The following is a 19,140-nucleotide window of genomic DNA, read 5'->3' on the forward strand; positions in this document are numbered from 1 at the left end:
AGAGAGAGAGAGAAAAAAAAAAAGCAGGAAAACCCCTTTTTTTAATTAATTAAAAAACTTTCCAACCTTCTTCACAGATCACAGAGAAGCAAAAAAGAGCTCAGTGACATTTTAAAAAAACTCTTAGCAGGTCACCGTAACAATTCGTTTTTCCATCCACGATCATCATTTGGATGTCTCTTAAACGCTGCTTAGTGAATGTAGTTATGAAAAAAAAGTTATTCAAGTCCACAGGGCATGGGGAGAGCATTTTAAAACCTCCAGACTTGTAAGGTGTTTATTCTGTACCTCAAGTGGGGGCGTCAACTTCCCAGACCTATGTAACTTGGCTTTTAAAAGCCTAATGGGTAACTCATGCCCTGGCTTGCCAGTTAGTTGAACAGCATTTGTGCTTTGATGAGGACATTTTTAACAGTCAATTAGCATTTGGCAAGCCTTGCTACTAGAAGGGAAAAGCTCACTTCACACAAGGCTGAGCACTAAAGAGGGCGAAAGAAGGAAGGGATAAATGTAAAAAAAATTATGTTCAACAACTGTTGGAAAACTAGGAATGGTTTATTTATAGAAACGCCTCTGCTTCTGTCATTGGTGAGTGGAGCTGCTAGGAGCCCTGGGCTCTAATGAGCTTTGGTCAGGCATGTTAGCCTGCAGGGAAAAAAAGCTTGCTTCTCCTGTGGACGCGAAACCCAAGCCAGAAGGGAAGGCATCGATCTAATGTCAGACTCAAGCAGCTGTGAAAACACAGAGGCTTGCATTGTACGGCAAGAGACACAGTCACTCATCAGCTACTGTTTCTTGAGTTACGTGGCTTAGCCTTGAAGGGTATGAATATAGAGCATTTTGGAGCCTGTGGCAGCAAACCTCTCAGCTTGGGATGATAGAGTTGGGTAGCGGGGCTCGCACTAGTGTTCTAAAAATAGCTGTGTAGACAGCGATTTTAAGTTGCAGCTCAGGCTCTGATGCTTGGGAAGGGAGGCGGGCTGGAAGGCTTGCTCCCACAGGCTCCAAAATGCTATGTAGACATACCCCAAGTTGCCTAGATTAAAAAAAAAAACCCACAGCAGTGAAATAAAAATTAGTATAATCAAAATTCTCTTCAGGATGAGAGCCCTAAATAACGCTTTCAGGTGGGCTGCTGATCTCAGGGATGGGGGGGTGCGACACAGAGGCTCCCTGGCAAAGTGTCCCCTGATCTTTGCAAACAAGTCTCACCTCAGACCCGACAAACTCACTGCACCTAACACATGCGTTGTGGGATACTTATCCATAAAGAGAAAAGGAGTCTTGTGGCACCTTAGAGACTAACCAATTTATTTGAGCATAAGCTTTCGTGAGCTACAGCTCACTTCATCGGATGCATACTGTATGCATACAGTATGCATCCGATGATCACGAAAGCTTATGCTCAAATAAATTGGTTAGTCTCTAAGGTGCCACAAGTACTCCTTTTCTTTTTGAGAATACAGACTAACATGGCTGTTACTCTGAAACTTATCCATAAAGAGTAGCATGTACGGTATCTACAGAACACTTGTAACTGGTCAAAATGCATAATCATTGCAAAATGTATGTGCAGGTGAATTTAAAGCACAATGTAATTATGCTGAAAGTATACTTTATGGACTTGGAGTAAAAGTTAATCATCAGGGGACAAAATATCTCAGCGATGGCCCATCCTAGCAGGAGGGAGTTGTTACCCCACCTTGGTTAGCCAGCGATGTAATGCAAGGCTCAATTGTCTAGCCTTGCTCCACCCCAAGCCTTTCAATGGAAAACCATCAGAGACAACTGCAAACAATTAAAACCACTTGCAAATAAAAAAGGAACATTACAACAGCCAGAGAATCCCACCAAGCCACAGGACCTCCTTTTCGACCTCCTCCTAGCACTGGCCAAAATGGCTATCTACAACACCAGGGAGAGGAGGTTGGCTAATGGGGTTTCCTGTGACTGCGGGGCCTATTTCCGATCCTCCATCTGCTCACGCATCTGGGCAGAGTTCCTCTGGGCGGCGTCCGCTGGCTCCCTTGACACCTTCGAGGAGGAGAGAGTGCTGTCCAGGGTTCTCTGCTCGGTGTCCCCAACAGGTTCCCTTCGTTTAGCCCTGTGACCTCACTCCTGTCTCTGTTATATCTTTAGTTGTCCCCAGTAATTAATTGACATCCTGGACTTTGTGGATCCTCCCCTTAGGCTGCGGGAGGTCCCTTAGCAGTGGGCTTCTGCCCTCCCACTTCCAGGATCCCAGCAGGACCAGACTCCTACACCCAACCGGTCTGGGTTTGTCACAATATATGTACACACACACAAAACAATAAAATATTATCTACATGGTTGTCAATTGAAATTTTTTCCCTGTTGACCTTATCTGGATGTACTGTACACCAGTCACAAGCTCATGACCTGTAGCTATTAACAGTGGCTTTGGTTTTTCAAAGCTGTCAACTTCTGACCATCTGGATACTTGACAGTTCATGCATGTTTCATACTGGAAAGGCAACTTAAAAAAAAAAAAGACAAAAGACTGTTTCAGTATAGCACAGAGTGGAGAAAGGCACTCTGTATCCTTTCACCTTGGGGAGCAGAAATGTTCCCATGAAAAATTGGGTCCTGGTTCCTATGAAGCCAGCCAGCTCTGCAACAGACTGAACTTTTTTTTTGGGGGGGGGGGCACCTCTTGCTAGAGGCAGAGGATAACAAGGTGACTCACAGTCCTGGGTGCCCCGAGAACTGTCACAATGGGTTTTCTTCCATTTGCAAAAAGTCATATTACCTACGTGGACTTATTGTTTTGGTTATCTTAGAAAGACACCCAAGGGACAGTCCAGTCCAGGATGTCCTCTGTTTATCCCCAGAACAGGCTCAGCAGAGACAGCTGCAGTGCACTAAGATCATCCAACACATTTCACAAACATCTATAAGATGGTCACAATTGCTTGTCACTACCCACTACCAGTGTGATCCAGCAATCTAGTGGTGAAAAGATTTATTTTAAAATATATTTTATAATCCATTACCAGTCCTGAGCCCTCCAGTCCTTCTGTGTCACAGAAAAGTCAGATATACAATAGTACATTCTGACAAGAGTTGGTTTATCCTTATGCCTTGGGATCTGAAAGTTTCATGATAAATAGTTTGAGAACACATATGGGCCTTTAAAGTGGTCTCATTTTCTGGGGTTATTTAATGCAGCCTAAACTTGGATGAAATCCTGGATCCATTGAAAACAATGAGAGCTTTGCCACTGACTTCAGTGGGGACAGGATTTCACCCCTGGAGTCTACAGTTGACTGGTGTGACAACAGGATGAAACCCACTTCTAGTAAACCAGAATATAGTGAAACTATTTACAGTGAAGTAGAATTCAAGTCCTAATTTGTTACAGTTCATTGCAATTTGAAAATTGGAATTCCAGTTATAATGAAATTCATTTTAGGCCTTGTCTATACAAGAAAGTTGCACTGATTTAATTAGATCAGTTTAGAAACCAATTTAGTTGAATAGGCCCAATTCCCTTGTGTGAACCTTCTTATTCTGAGACCACAAGGAGGTTGCAGTGATTTAACGAAATTGGATTCTAAACTGATTCAGTCAAATTGGCCCAAATTGCTTGTGTAGACAATGTCTCAGGCTAAAATTGTTCTGTTGAAAAGATTATTAGAAGAGGGTCCTGCTGTTGTAACATATTGAAGTATAGAACAGCAATTGTAATAGCAATAATGCTTTCCATTTGGAAAGCACGTCACATGTAGTATTTCATCCACAAACACCCCAGCGAGGCAGGAAGAAAGTGTTACCTTCATTTTACAGGCAGGTTAACCGTGGCATAGGAAGATTAAGGGATGTGTCTAAAAGCTACACACTAGATCAGCAGCAGAGCTGTGACTAAAGCTCAGGATTTCTTGACTCCCACCTTGCACTCCCACCTTTAGACTCTGGTACCTCCAATATTTCAAGTGATTTTATAAATAGCTCTCATATCATATCAGTGAATAATTAACTAATTTTTGGTTCTTTAAAGGAAGAATGCTTTCATCTACTCATACATTACCTCCCTCCAGTGCCCGCAGATGTAGTGTTGTGCCTGATCATGCAAGAAAATAGATGAGCGCATGTCAAAGACAATATTTTGGGGCCAATTATAGTCTCATTCTCATGTTTCAAGATCCTCAACAATGTAATCAGACTATTTGTTGAATATCATGTCCTGAAATGTTGTTAGCACAAAGCACCAGACCTGAATGACAGCACCACATAAGCAGAACATAATGAGGGGAAATCATAAGGAAGTATGCCTGACTGCAAGAGCTGTCTAACTCCACTCGTTCTGGGACTGGGGGGCTCCAGCAGTTACTGATAGGAATGCTGGCCTGGTCCTGGGACTTATTTTGATTATATACTCTATGTTCAGGCACTGCTGATCGCCGCCTTTTTATTACTTTAACTGAATCTAGTACTTGTGATGGGTGCTGGATTTACAGCCCTTGGCAGTGAGCTCCTGGGAGCAGTTCTATCCGATGCCAGCTGGCAAGGTTTCCCTAGGGAACATTAGCTAACTGGAAATTGGTGGAGCACACTGGCACATTGGCCGCACCTCTCCCTGCCCCGCTACACTGAGGGTGGGAAGGATGTGGTGTAAGAGCCAGTAAGTCTAGCTTAACACGAGCTGAGAACTCCCCTCCAACAGGGCCATTCTCTGCTGGTGAGTAAGATGCCAGAGTGGTGCAAAGGGTCTGGATGGCGGCAGAGAGTGTGGTTGTGAGTGAACACAGGATTGAAGCGCTGTTTCACCTATCCTTCCTAGGGGTAGTCCCTGTAGAAAATTATTGAAGCACAGCCTGGCGTAGTATGGAAGAAGCTTGCTCCGCTGTGCTGCCCGTACTGTACCTGCTCTGTAGGGGGTAGAAGTGATGCCTGTCCAGGCCCTGTGCAATGCTAGGCTCATTATTTGCTTATAAGCCCCCATGATGGATCAGGGCCGCATAGCATTATCACACTGCACAAATACAGAACAAAGGGATGGGCCCTGCCCTAAAGAGCTTAAAGTCACACATCTGAAGAAGTGGGTTTTTTACCCACAAAAGCTTATGCCCAAATAAATCTGTTAGTCTTTAAGGTGCCACCCGACTCCTTGTTGTTTTTATAGTCTAAGTGGAAGACTATAGACAGTAGACAGCAGGTGGAGACCAACAGACAGAGCACAAGGAAGTAATGAGCTGATGCTGGTCAGCATGAAAAACAGGGAGTTCCAGCACATCAGCTGCCTACCTATGGTCAAGTTTTTTGTAGGCATTATTATTTTTACTTGGGTCGGCTTTGTGTCAGCCCTTTACACTGCAGTGCATTTGACCGCTAGGGCCCGATTCTGATCTCACTTGCTAATCAGGAGGTTATGAGGCAGGTATATGGCTCCGCTACAGCGGCTACCGTGCCACAGCTGGGCTGCTACACCTGTGTGCTGCTGTCATGCTGTTGTGCAGATGCTTCCTGAATCAACGGAAGTGGTTTTTCCACCCATCCGAGAGGCGGCAGATTGGTCGCTGGAATTCTTCTCTCGACCTCACTATGTCCATGGTGGGGTTACGTGGACATCACTAAGTTGCACAGGGCATGATATTGTTCACAGTCCTGAGCGATGTAGCTAGGCTGCCCTAAATTTTAGGTGTAGACCAAGCCTGAGATTAATGGAGTTACATTACAGTGTAAATGTGATCGATTCTGTATCTTTCTCAATAGTCTCTAAACCACAAGACTCGTGAAAGTACCAGCTTCTCTTGTAAGTTATGCTCATTTAACTGAGATAATCCATTTTCCATGGAAACGTACCTATTACTCAGATTCTACTGTTGTATTTTCCAGTAGATGGAACATTCATGAGAACACATCTTGAAAAGTTTCAGTGGTTCAGCAGGCACCAAGTCCCAGGGGAACAAGTCAAGACTACATAACACACACATCTCTAGCAAGTGTTCATCTCCTTGATTATCACCCCACTGGCTATTCTAGCCAGGTCAATCCAAATCCTTAATGCTACTGTCAGACTGGAGAGCTGTTAAAATCAGCAAAGCCAGGTCATCCTCGCCAAAGTGCTCGTGTTAATCACCATTAGCTAGAATATGTGCAGCTCCATCAGTCAGAAACTTACTCCTTATATTTAGCTTTTGTCTTTAAAAGAGAGCCAGTTAGTACTGAGAGACAAAAGACTGCCCAATTCAGTGATTTGTTACGGTTCAGTGGAACTGTTCAAATTTTAACCACTTGCCTCTAGCAATACTGTATCTTACAGGTTTAATTATTTTTGCCCAATAATGTCTATATAAAGCAATGAAGAATATGCAGTTTGGGGCAGGAACCATAATTTCTTTATATGCATGGGCAACACCTAGCACAACTAAGCCCCAGTGCTTCTATGCACTTCTGTAATAATATCAGTATCAATATTAACAATAACACTAGTGTCTTCAGGCTGCCCCAGACGTGACTGTGTCTTTGCTAGGAGAGTCTCTCTCCAGTGCTGGCTGCCCTATTTGCAGCTCTGGGTACTTACATATTGTAAAATGTATAGCAGAAACCATACCTGCCATCTTGCCTGCTGATTGTGTATCCAAAAAGAGGATTGTTGGCAAAACTGATGTTCACTCCAACTAGAGGGGTTCCATCTGATGTTATCACCTGACCTCGAATCACACACGCATGGCTGCATGAAGGAAAGAAATGATAGGAAATGGTGAATCATGTCAAAGATGCGGGAGTGATCCCCGACTTACCCTGCTGTGATGCCTGCACACAAGGATACCTAATACAATAAGCAATAAAATTCAGTAGGCCAAATCATGTCCCCAGATGGAGGCACATAACTCTTGCTGACTTGGGTGTTGTGCACACACATCTGAGGGCAGAATTTGGCTTCACCTTTTTTCTACTCTTGTAATATTCAACCACTGGCAAATATACTGTTCTCTGCTATCTTCTCCTGTAGGGCACACGATATACTGACATGGCTGTAGCCCACTCAGCTTCATATATACTTGACAGTACTGGTCTGATTAAGGACAAAACATGTTTTAGAACAGAGGAGGATGGAAATGTACTAAATACTGCATGGGCAGGTTTATGGCAATTAAGTCCTCTGATGATCAAAGAGATGTGCTGGCCTTGATGAGTCAGGTCTTCCATAGTCCATAAGGAAGTGTTACTGCTTTGGAGAAAATACTATGACAAATTTGCAAGGATCAGATGAATTCCCTACAGAATGTTTCAGCAATTGAGCATGCAAAAACAGAACTGCCAATTGTTTGTAGATTACACCTACTCCATTCTACTCTGCACTTTTATGACACCTTTCCCCCAAGGATCTCTAAGTGCTTTACAACACCGATTAATTCTGTGAGGTTCGTATTTTACAGATAGGAAACATGAATTCTGTTGGTTTTCAGTTACTCAGGATCGCTCAGCAAATCTATGTCAAAGCCGAAGATAGAACACATAAGTCTCTATTCCAAAGTCTCTGTTCAAAGCCCTAGATTGTACATCTTACCATACAGCTATGCAAGGAGCTTCCAAAAAAGACAACAATCTTGTGTATCTGATAGTGTCTGATCTCAGTGTCTATCTCAAGGTACTTATTTTTCTGAGTGATAACAATAAATTGTGGTATCTTTGTGCTGGCATAATATGACGTGTTATTTTTGCAAGCAATGTCATGCTAGCCAGCAGAGACTGGAAGCCAATGTTCCTACTGCTTTAGGCCCAGATCCCCTGCTGGTGTAAATCACCAGAGCTCAATTTATAATCTGTCATAATTTGTCATAAGAGAATTCAATGGAGCCACACGGATTTACAGTTGCTGAAGATCTGGCCCTCAATGTGTAGAAAAGCACTTACACAATCTCTTATTACCATGGAAAACCACAGAGTCCACAAGTTATTGCCTAAGGGGTGCATCAACAAGGCAAAGATTGTATGGCACAGCGAGAACCAATATGTGTATCAAATAAGGATTTCACTGGATATTTATTCCACGACACAGAAGATAGACTTTTTAGTTGTCATGCCATCCAGTTATAGCAGAACTCTCCACTGATTAAAGTAGGGATTTTTGTGTATATGCTGATGGAAGGGTATGGCTCAAAACCTGGCATTTAGGTACACAGAAACAAAAGCTTCTGAAGGTTCAGTTCTAGTATCTACTCACTTGATTACTATGTCCCCTTTGGTCAGTCCCAGAAAAAACAGGATAAAATGCACCTGATTTTCTATTTCACTGATATTAGTTTTACTCTGGTGTATATCCAATGACTTCAACAGAATTACTCCTGATTCACACAGATGTGGAAGGAAAAGCAGTCCCATCAGTAAAACAATAATAATTTCTGTATTCCTTTGCACCTTCCATCCAAGGATCAAAAAGCACTGTATTAACAATTCAGCTCTGTGACATCCGAGGACACTGGGTAAATGACCATCACTGTTTGACAGATGGGGAAACAAAGACACAGAGGACCACATTCACCCTATTGTAACCCCGCTGAAGTTGACAGAACACCACGAGGAAAGTATTTGGCTCAAAGTAGTAACGTTTGTGGACAGCCAGAGGCAGTACCCATAACTTCCATTCTGAGGCCTCTACATTACCCACAAGACCATTCTTCTCATCTTCTTCAGTGAGAGCTGAAGGAGAGTCTGGAATGGTCACCAAGTCCTTGAGTCTTCTGATCATCCTTACATTTTTGTGGAAGGATAAGCATTACTGTGGACTCCTCTTCCGAAGCCCAAGAAATTCTTGCTATTGGGAACAATGGACTCGGCAGGCTGAATTACCATTACCTATTCAAACCAACACCAAAAGCATTACTGATGACTGCTTGCTCATTTTAAAGTGGTTAAGCAGAAATACAAATAAAGCACATTTTCATGAGATAATGGAGAAGGGTTGCTACCTTCTTCCACTGCCTCCCCACAAACTACAAGCAAAGAGGAAAAAAGAGACTAAATGTTGTAGATGCCTTAACTGGTGCCCTAGACAAAAAACTAACAATTATGATGTAACTCTCCCAGAGTCTAAGCAGATGAAAGCCTATGAGTAAAGTTAGCCAATACACTGGACTAGATCCTCAGCTGGTGTAAACAGAGCTTTGCTGCTTTGCACCAGCTGAGGATCTGGACCATAGCTTTCATGAGTTCATGGGCACTTAGGTCTGCAGGGATAAAGAACAGCCACACAGTTACAGGCACAATAAAAATATGCAAAAGAACTCACTTTAACGGGGAAACTCTAACAAACACATCTGCACTTCTAGCTTCCATCGAATGACCTCCCCCCCAACAACTCTTCAAATTGTCATGCTCAGCTTCTTTGCTCCATCTCCATTTATTTACTTACCGATTTGGACGAAGACAGCCCATCTTAGGAGACAAGTAACTCTCAGGAAAGCCTATCTGGCCCCCAGGAATCCCCTTGAGGGCTATAACAAGTCCTTTACTCCCAGAGGGTAGTCCTTCCCAGATTATAGTCACAAAAAGAAACTGGGGCAGTGTGTACAAATATCTGAACTTAATTGAAGTGGGATGGGGATGAGAAAGATACTGAATCCCAGACTTTGCCTGATCAGATCCTCAAATTTTCTACTTTCCCAGCTGATAAAATTTGCCCCATTTGGGAAAAACAATTAACGCTGTGCTTTGTAAGCAGCTGGCCTCTCCAGTGTCATCGTGTCCTTTCTGGAGGCGAAATTGACTACCCACAATGCACTCAGCCCCCCCAGGAACCTGGTTAATGCTAATTTAGTCAGCCATTTCCTTCAGAAGACCTTGGTCTAAATGCAATTACGGTGCAAACACGTTAAGTGGTACCACAAAGACTCTCAGCCCTGCTTGGAAGGTCTCCCAATATATTTACATAAAATTATCTCTCATGTTAATAGGGAAGATTTATTCCATCAGTCTAGTTTGGCCAGCACTGAAGATGTTTTCTGCAGTTGAGCAAAACTGAATGTCTCTTTGCTGTAGACTTGTCTTTCCAATGAATTATTAACATATTTCATCTACTGGCTGAACTATATTTTTTCAAGACTGCATTTACATGTGGCTGTGCAGATCCCTTGTTTTACAATAACCAGTTCTCCAGTCTGTTTTTTTAATTAGCCTTTCCCAACCCCTCTGGTCTTTTATTTTTCTATAGAGGTTTCCCTATAATTAGGGAACACTAAATCATTGCTGAATTGCTACCATGTGGCTTGCTAGATGGCGAGTCTGAGACAAAGTAATTTTAGACCATTGCTTTGTGAAGTAATTTGTAATCACTAGAAGATTAAGTTAATGTCCACCTGTCCCCCGGGAATGATCTAGGGCCCAGTGCCATCAAAAGTAGAGACACATTCACTCTCCCCTTCCACAGGTATAGAGAAAGTCCTGTTTTCTTTAGTAAGACCTGTGTTTACATGCGGGGGAGGAAAAAAATCCAAGTATGCCAACAGTTATAAAATACTAGAAATCAAAGGAAAAATCCCAAGTAGGTCATTTAATCCATCTTCATGCCAGGAAAGATTGCTCCCTACAGTATGTTTCCTAGCTCTTTGGTTTAATGTTAAACATCTCAGGCAGTGGGCTTTCCAAAGCATTATTATTAATAATTATTTGTTTAGTGCTGGGAACATGCTTGGCATTGTACAGTAGACAAAATAAAGGCATTCCTTTTCCTGAAGGACTTCCCTTGGGAAATTATCCCATAGTCTAACATGGTCTAATCTGATGCTTGTTGAAATTGATGGAAATACTCTCACTGATTTAAAAAAGGCATTGGATGAGGCTCATATATTTCACCGTTAGGAATTATTTTCTGGTGTTCGTGCTAATTTTTCCATTTCTTAGTGTTACGCCATTACTCCTACTCATGACCCATTGTATCACAACCCTAGCTCCTTTTTTCTTGGAAGCTGAAAGTCTTCAAATACATTTGGATGATTCACATGTTCTCCACACCCCCTTAGTCATTCTTTGGCCATGTTATTTGTATTAAATATTTTTAATCTCCACTCAGAATTCCCCACATCCCTATATTTGTTATTGTTACTTTTCTATAAGTTACTTCCAACTTTGTTTGACATCTTTTTGGTACTGAGGTGCCCAGAACTGAACATTCTGTTCCAGATGGGGCTTCATCAGAGCTCCACAAAGTGAATCGAGAGGAAGGATATTTCTGTTGTTAAAGCCCTCATGTCAAAATCAGGAGATTTAGCTTCTATTCCTGGTTCTGCCACAGACTTCCAGTGTGACCTTGGGCAAGTCACATAGTCTCTCTGTGCCTCAGCTACCTATCTGTAAAATGGGAATAATAGCACTGCTCTATCTTACCGGGACATTGTGAGGATAAATGGAGTAATGTTTTATTGTCTTGGACATAGGTGCTTATACCGCTATGGTATTGTGGTACTGGTTTGTGATGTGCTCAGATACCCTGGTGATGAGCGCCAGAGAAAAATCCTACTAGTAAAGCAAGTTATTACAGATGTGGTCTTGGGTCACTTGCTTCTATCGTCCTTTTGCTCATTTATAGTGCAGGATGCAGTGTAACGTACAGTCCCACTCTGCCCCGGAAGCTAGTGCCAATGACAGTGCCAACCTAGCGCAGTTCCTGGACCCTTGTCTCCCAGCTACGAGGGAGAAGACTCCTTACACTCTCTTCCTGCACAGGGTGAGCCACAACCTGGCTCCTCCTGTTTAGTTTAGCAGTGGGGAAAGTCGACAGCTGACAACTACTTAACAAACCTCTGGATGTCGCTTGAATCATGAAGTTTGGTAAGAAAATGGAAATAGAAGGGTTCTTGAGACGTTAAACAAGAAAGACTTAAAAAAAACCCAAGGAAAATTAAAATTAAAAAGTAGCCATCCAGAAAGGCTCCCACACAGCTATGTATAACACAAGTGAGTTCCTGAAAGAGTTTGGCATATGTCAGACAGCTGGGATTCAAAACAAATTAATTAGGCTAGGCAGAGAACCTTGCCAATAAATGGAGCACCAGAATGCCAGTGTCAGGCTGAGGACCACCTAAACATGTTGATATCCGATCAACTGTGCATTCAGAGATTTGCTGAAGTGGCACTGACAGACAGAGTCTGCGACAGCTTCTGCAGCTCCACTTCCTGAGGAGCTGATGGAGTGGGAGACACAGGCGAAAAGGAATGTCAGGCAAAAAACAAAAACGACCCAACTCAGCAAAGGGAAGTCAAATCTAGTCTGTCTGCAGGATCTAAACTCGACTGGTTCTCTTTTTTTAGCCTATGCCTCTAGGCTAGCTGTACATGCCCCATCACTTGAGCGTCAGGAAAGCGTGTTGTTCTTTTATGGGTTTGTTTTTTAATTGTTAATATTTTGCAGAAATGCTCTACATTTTGTCACTCATTCTTCAAAAATATACAGTCCCAAATAATGCAGGCAATTAATCAAAATGTTATATTCAAAGCCCATTACTTAAACTGGTTAAGGAAAACTGGAGAAAAAACCAACAGTATAATGCTGGCATAGTTTTAGGAAAACAGATAATGAAGCTGGTATCTGAGGCATCTCCATAAAGCTTTTATTCACCAAGATGTACAATAACAGCTCTAGATACACAGTGTACCCTATTTGGGTTTTTACACCAAGCCCATCACCATGGTATCTGAGCATCTCTCTACCTTGTTTTTTATAGAATCAGAAATGTACGGCTGGAAGGGACGGTGAGAGGCCATATAATCAGGCCCCCTGTGCTGAGGGAGGACCAAATAAACTTAGACTGCTCCTCACAGGTATCTGTCTAACCTGTTCTTAGAAACCTCCAATGGGATTCCACAACCTCCCTTGGAAGCCTATTCCAGAGCTTAACTACCCTTATAGTTGGAACAATTTTCCTATTATCTAACCTAATCTTCCTTGCTGAAGATTAGGCCAGTTACTTCAGTCCCACCTTCTTGTCCTACCCACAGATCAGGTGAATTACTTCTTGTCCTACCATCAGAGGAGTACTCCTGCTGAGGCATCACCAGTGACAAGTAGAGCAGGACAATTACCTCCCTTGCCTTACATACGACACTCCTGTTGATATGCCCCAGAGTGATGATAGCTGTTTCTGCAACTGCATCACTTTGCGGACTCATATTCAATTTGTGATCCTTCAAATCCTGTACAGCAGTACTACCACTTAACCAGTTACTTCCAATTTTGTAGTTATGCATTAGATTTTTCCTTTCCAAGTGAAGTACTTTGCACTTACCTTTACTGAATTTCATCTTGTTGATTTCAGACCAATTCTCCAATTTATCAAGGTCATTCTGAATTCTAATTCTGTCCTTCACGCAGCTGGGTGTCATCCACAAATGTTATAAGCATACTCTCCACTTCATTATCCAAGTCATGAATCAAAATATTGAATACTGTTGGTCCCAGGACAGACCCCTGCAGGACTCCACTAATTACATCCCCTCTTTGACCATGAAATATTGATAACTACTCTTGGAGTACAGACTTTCAACTAGTTTTGCATCCACTTTATAATAATTTAATCTAGACCACATTTCCCTAGTTTGCTTATAAGCATGTCATGTGGGACTATGTGTCAAAAGCCTTCCTAAAATCAAGATATATGACATATACAGCTTCCCCGCATGCACTAGGCCAGTAACCCTGTCAAAGAAGGAAATTAGGTTGGTTTGGCATGATCTGTTCTTGACAAATCCATGATAGCTATTACTTGTCACCCTCTTATCCTCCAGGTGCTTATAAATTGATTGTTTAATAATTTGTTCCAGTATCTTTCCAGGTATCAAAGTTAGGCTGACTGGTTTATAATTTTCCAGGTCCTCTTTGCTTCCCTCTTTTAAAGATAGTACATGTCTGCCATTCTTTAGTCCTCTGGGACCTCACCCACCCTCCAAGAGTTCTCACAGATAATCACAAACGGTTCTGAGATTGCTTCAGCTAGTTCCTGAAGTACTCTAGGATGAATGTGATGAGGCCCTGTCAACTTGAATACATCTGACTTATCTAAATATTCTTTAACTTGGTCTTTCCCTATTTTGGCTTGTGTTCCTTCCTACTGTTAATATTAATTGTGTTAAGTATCTAGTTACAATTCACCTTACTGCCTTTTATGTCCCTGGCTAGGTGTAATTCATTTTGTGTTTTGCTTTTCTATATTTGTCCTTACATGATTGTGCTATTCTTTTCTATTCATCCTTAGCAATTTATCCATGTTTCCCCTTTTTGTATGATTCCTTTTTAATTTTTAGGTCATTAAAGAGCTCCTAGTGTAGCCACATTGGCCTGTTACTTATTCTTCCCTTCTTTCCTTTGCATTGGGATAGTTTGCTGTTGCACTTTAATATTGTCTCTTTGAGAAGATACCAGCTCTCCTGAACTCCTTTTGTATTTACCTCTGGTGTGTAGGTTTAGTTCCCTGGCTAGCAAGTGCCCAGCTTTTCAAGCCCTGCGTTATGTATTTCTGCCATCATTCTGCTCAATGCAGACTTACACCGTAGAATTTATAGGACTAGTTATTAGTCATTCTCAGTTGACAAAGATCTTCTCCAACACCACTGGCCACCATTCTACTGGCAATATTGCCAGTAAGCTATTCATATCTGTAATTCTCCAAAATTGAAAAGGCACCTTCGGTGCATGCCAGTTTAGTAACAAAATAACATTTATGTGAGGTAACAGCTGTACACTTTCCACTTGTAAAAACCCCATGATCACAAAACCACCTCCACAGAACAGCTCCACTTAGACTCCTTTGATGTCAGGATTTTGTTCTAAACTGCCTTGTTGGTTATAGAATCCCTATTAGATTGGTCCTATTTATCAAATCCAGGCTCGCTCTCTTCCTTCTGGAAGCACACCCTCCTCTCTGATCTGCCAAACGATTTGGCTGCTGTTGGAAGGAGAAGCTTCTGCTGCTCCTCCTGCCATCTATAATATCTTGGATCGCTCTGCCTCATCAAATCACCATTTCCAGGGAAAAATGACTTTTCAGATGAGATTGGTAATGAGAAGAAGAGCAGATGAGGCAGCAGGATATAGGAAAGATATCCCACAATACAGGAAATTAAGAGAAGACTGTTACACTAGCAGTGACTTGTGTAATTAGATAATATTTAACTCCTACTATGCTACTCTACCCTGAAAAAGTACTTTTGGACACAGTTTGCATAGAAAGTGCTACACAAAATAAAGTTATGTTATGCTATGATGTAAAGTCTAAGGGGAATTCGTTGCTTTCGGTAATGCCTTAGATCAAAAAGATTTAAAAGCTGACTCTCCTCTCATTTACACCAGTGCACCTCTAAGAGGAGTTGCTCCTGATTTACACTTGTGTAAGTGGAAAGATAATGAGGGGTTTAGGTTCTTAGCCCTGCAGAGGGTTTTAGTAGCTCTTATGGTGCAAGCTATTTTTGCATATAATGATGAGTTAGGTTAATTTCATACCCTACAAAAATGTGGTTCTGCAAGCCATTATTTCTATGAGAAGTAACAACTTCATAGTGCAGTAAATCTAAAAAATGAATGATATGCTTATTCTTATGCCACGTCTCATGAGGCTTGTGAAATCAAATTGTGGAAGAATTTGCTTACCTGATCTCACAGATATTATAATTAGTATTACTAATAGTTATTAGTAAGCTCTTAGAAAGCTCCGGCAAGGTGCTCAATGCTGTACAAGACACAAACTAAAGGCAGTTCCTGCTCACAGTCTGCACAAGACAGACACAGTGATAGAAGGACTCAATGGGGCACACAGAAGGAAGAACACATTGTTTAAACATTAATGATGTAATTAGCTCACTTCTTGTGGGCACTGCAGAAAAAAGATTATTAAACTGTCTACAGGCTGTTTGCTAGCATTGTAGTGATACAATTTTGAGTTGTGGGACTTATGAAGAGAGTAGATCAAGAAAATATATAGATTTTTCAGGGGGGAGGGTGTTGTATTATAGTGATTTATTTATTTAGGAAGTTTTAGCAGGTTTAAAAATCATTGCCATGTAAATGTCACAAACAAAATGACAATCCTTACAACAGTTAGCATGGTTTCTTTTTGTTCCACGAGACATTATGGGGCCAGAGAATAATCAAATCTTTTTATTTAGCCAAGAATTACCATAATAGAGAGGGAGTCTCTTTAAACCATCCAGAAGATGTTTCTGGCAATTTTATTAAATTGAATGGAACTACTGACTCTACTCATATTTATCAAATCAGGCACATCTATTAAACACTAATATTAAAAAAATTGGACAGGTGAGTGGAGCCAATATAGTCTGAGTATTGAATAAATGGTAACCCGATATTTATTTGTCCTACGCTTATTTTGCTGGGTATGTAATTGATCCATTAATTTTTCCATGACAAGCAGCTCCTATATTTTTTTTAACTTGTCCTCTAGTTTTGAACTAGTTTTCTTTCCCCACTGAAAGGCTATCAGTAGTTTACCAGTGACTAGCAGATGAGATCTTAATTCTTCAGATCTTTGAATATAACCAATTCCATTAGGAAACCCCAGGAGAATAATCAAAGGATCATTGGTAATAAGTATCCAATACTTTGTAATCTTTGGATGCAAATTGTATCCCAATACTGACTGGATATGTCCATCATATCACAGGATTTGTTTTTGATGACTCCATGCACATTGAATTCAATTAAGGAATCTGCAAATGGGCAATGATCATGGTATGGATCATTTTTTCAAAGTTATGGAAAGAAACTTACAAAAGGATTGGAACTTCAGCCCTGTTTTCATGTACATGAATCCTTCTACTACCTGTATATTTTTGCCGTAGCTTATGGCATAGAATTAGTTATATTGACATTTAAAAATCACAATGGCATGAAATGTCACCATACTCTACATTTTTAAGTCAAAAGGAAGGCTGAAGTCAAAGGCACATACTGTTATTGTCCTCTGGAGAGGAGAGAGGATTTTTTAAAAGTACGCTCCATCTTTGCTTAAGAGGAATATTACCAAAGTAAAAGAAGCTATTTTGAGCCTTCTGACCTCTTCTTTGTTCTTTTCAGTTTCAGAAAACATGATCTTTAGTTATTAAAGAGGCCACTTAAGCAGAAAGCAATAAAAGAAGGTGACAAGGAGATGGTGTAAAAACCTCTTGTATTTTCCTAAAACATAAAAATGTCTCCTTAATCTCAAGGCTAGGGATAGGAAACTATATTATTATTATTATATTATATTATAATAATATGTAACATATTAGACACACCATGACCCTTGTGATAGACCCAGGCCAGTTGTGTACAACAGAGTAGTAGAAGGCAGATATACTGGCCACTGGATTAGCAGTTTTCTGTTCCCTGACTGACCAGAGCAGGGGCTGCTCCAGGCTAATGAGAACACCTGACTCCAATTAACCTGCAAAGAGTCAGGTGAGACCACTAAGTTAATGTGAACACCTGACTCTAATTAAGGGCCCTTCTGATACTATAAAAGGGCTCACTCCAGTCAGGCTGAGGAGTGCCAGGGGGCCAGAGGAGAGGAAGTGTGGCTGAAGGGCTGAGTAATGAAGACACCCTCAAGCGGGAGAGCTTTGGGGAAGTGGCCCAGGGAAATGTAGAAACTCTGGCAGGCAGTGAAAGGTCGGCTGCCAACAGCTGCTGCCATTAGGGTCCCTGGGCTGGAACCCGGAGTGGAGGGTGGGACCGGGTTCCTGCCCCCCAACCCACCACTACAGAAACACCTCCTGGGAGGGGAAAACAGGCCCCTGTCAGGACAGGAGGCTAAACTGTTTTGGTATAAGGCTGTAAGAGCAATAGAGACTGGGAATTCTCTCATCAACCTCCTTGCTGGCTTATGATGAAAAGGGCTCAGTAGACTGCAACCCTGGCCCTAGAGAGAGAAGGCCTACCTGGAGGGTTGCAGTGAGCCTCTGAATCTAGCATAAACCGCCTGGAAGCGTGGGACTCAGGGGGACAAGGTTGGAGCTCTGTCACACCCTCCATTAAGCACACTGAATAGATCTATATCAAGGTTTATTCAAACCTATTAATGATAATGATGCAGTTCAAATAGATAAGGTATTCTTCTTCAAACCCTGTCCTAAACTGTCTATAGCAGGGATCACCAATCTTTGGCACGCGGCCCATCAGGGAAATCCGCTGGCGGGCCAGGCCGGTTTGTTACCTGCAGCGTCCGTAGGTTTGGCCAATTGCAGCTTCCACTGGCTGCGGTTCACCGTTCCAGGACAATGGGGGTTGCGGGAAGTGGCGTGGGCTGAGGGATGTGCTGGCCGCCGCTTCCCGCAGCCCCTATTGGCCTGGAATGGTGAACCGGAGCCAGTGGGAGCTGTGATTGGCCGAACCTGCAGATGCTGCAGGTAAGCAAACCGTCCTGGCCCGCCAGCAGCGTTCCCTGATGGGCCATGTGCCGATCCCTGGTTTACACAGAGTTTCTGTGCTCTGTTAACAGCTTCTGTGTTTCACCCAAGAGGTGGCTGTATTTCATTAGTTCCATCACATGTATGGTATTCTACTACAGACCAACATACACAGCTCTGAGAAGTGACGGGCCTCCTGGAGCCAATCCAAAGCCATGTGTTGGATCAGCTGACATCAGGGATTATCAGCAGAACCTCACAATCTTCTCTGTTGCATCCGTCTCCTGCAGATGGTAAAATTGACCTCAGGCAGAAGCCAGCTCGTGGATGCATCACTGCATCATCACTTTGTTTTATGTCCACATCAAGCTCTTCCAGAGGCAAAGAGGCCTAACTACAATATTTCAATTAAAGCCAGAACAACAGAAGGTAGTGTGGAGATGTCATTACTACACAAGATTGTGAACTTGGGGACTGCACTGATCACTTTAATTTCAGGCTCCTATATCAGGCTTTATCCTGAGTGCTATAAAAGATGCATTTTTTACCACACGGTAACAAACCCCTGGAAGCTATTCCATAGCGAAAACACGGTGAAGGCAAGGCACCTTAGTTTTACCACCAGGTAAAGTAGGTAAAGTAAATCCCTACCTCAGGCTAACTTTGCCTAGTTACCTCATAGTAAAACTAAAGTGGCTGGTCTTCGCTATGCTTTTACCTCAGAATAGCTCCCCTGTGTTAAGTTACACCCCCCCCATCCCCCAAATACACCTTTTTTAACAG

At 42.1% G+C, this 19,140-nt stretch overlaps 1 protein-coding gene across 1 annotated transcript in view; it reads right to left on the reverse strand.

Moving 5' to 3' along the window:
- Positions 1 to 19,140, reverse strand: part of TENM4 (teneurin transmembrane protein 4) — a 523,302-nt gene that overhangs the window by 86,819 nt on the left and 417,343 nt on the right. The window contains exon 17 of the mRNA XM_073335791.1: positions 6,575 to 6,694. Within this exon, the coding sequence (XP_073191892.1) occupies positions 6,575 to 6,694 (120 nt within the window). The remainder of the gene's footprint in view (positions 1 to 6,574; positions 6,695 to 19,140) is intronic.

The sequence above is a fragment of the Lepidochelys kempii genome, chromosome 1 (genome assembly GCF_965140265.1).
Source record: "Lepidochelys kempii isolate rLepKem1 chromosome 1, rLepKem1.hap2, whole genome shotgun sequence".
NCBI classification, from domain to species: domain Eukaryota; kingdom Metazoa; phylum Chordata; order Testudines; family Cheloniidae; genus Lepidochelys; species Lepidochelys kempii.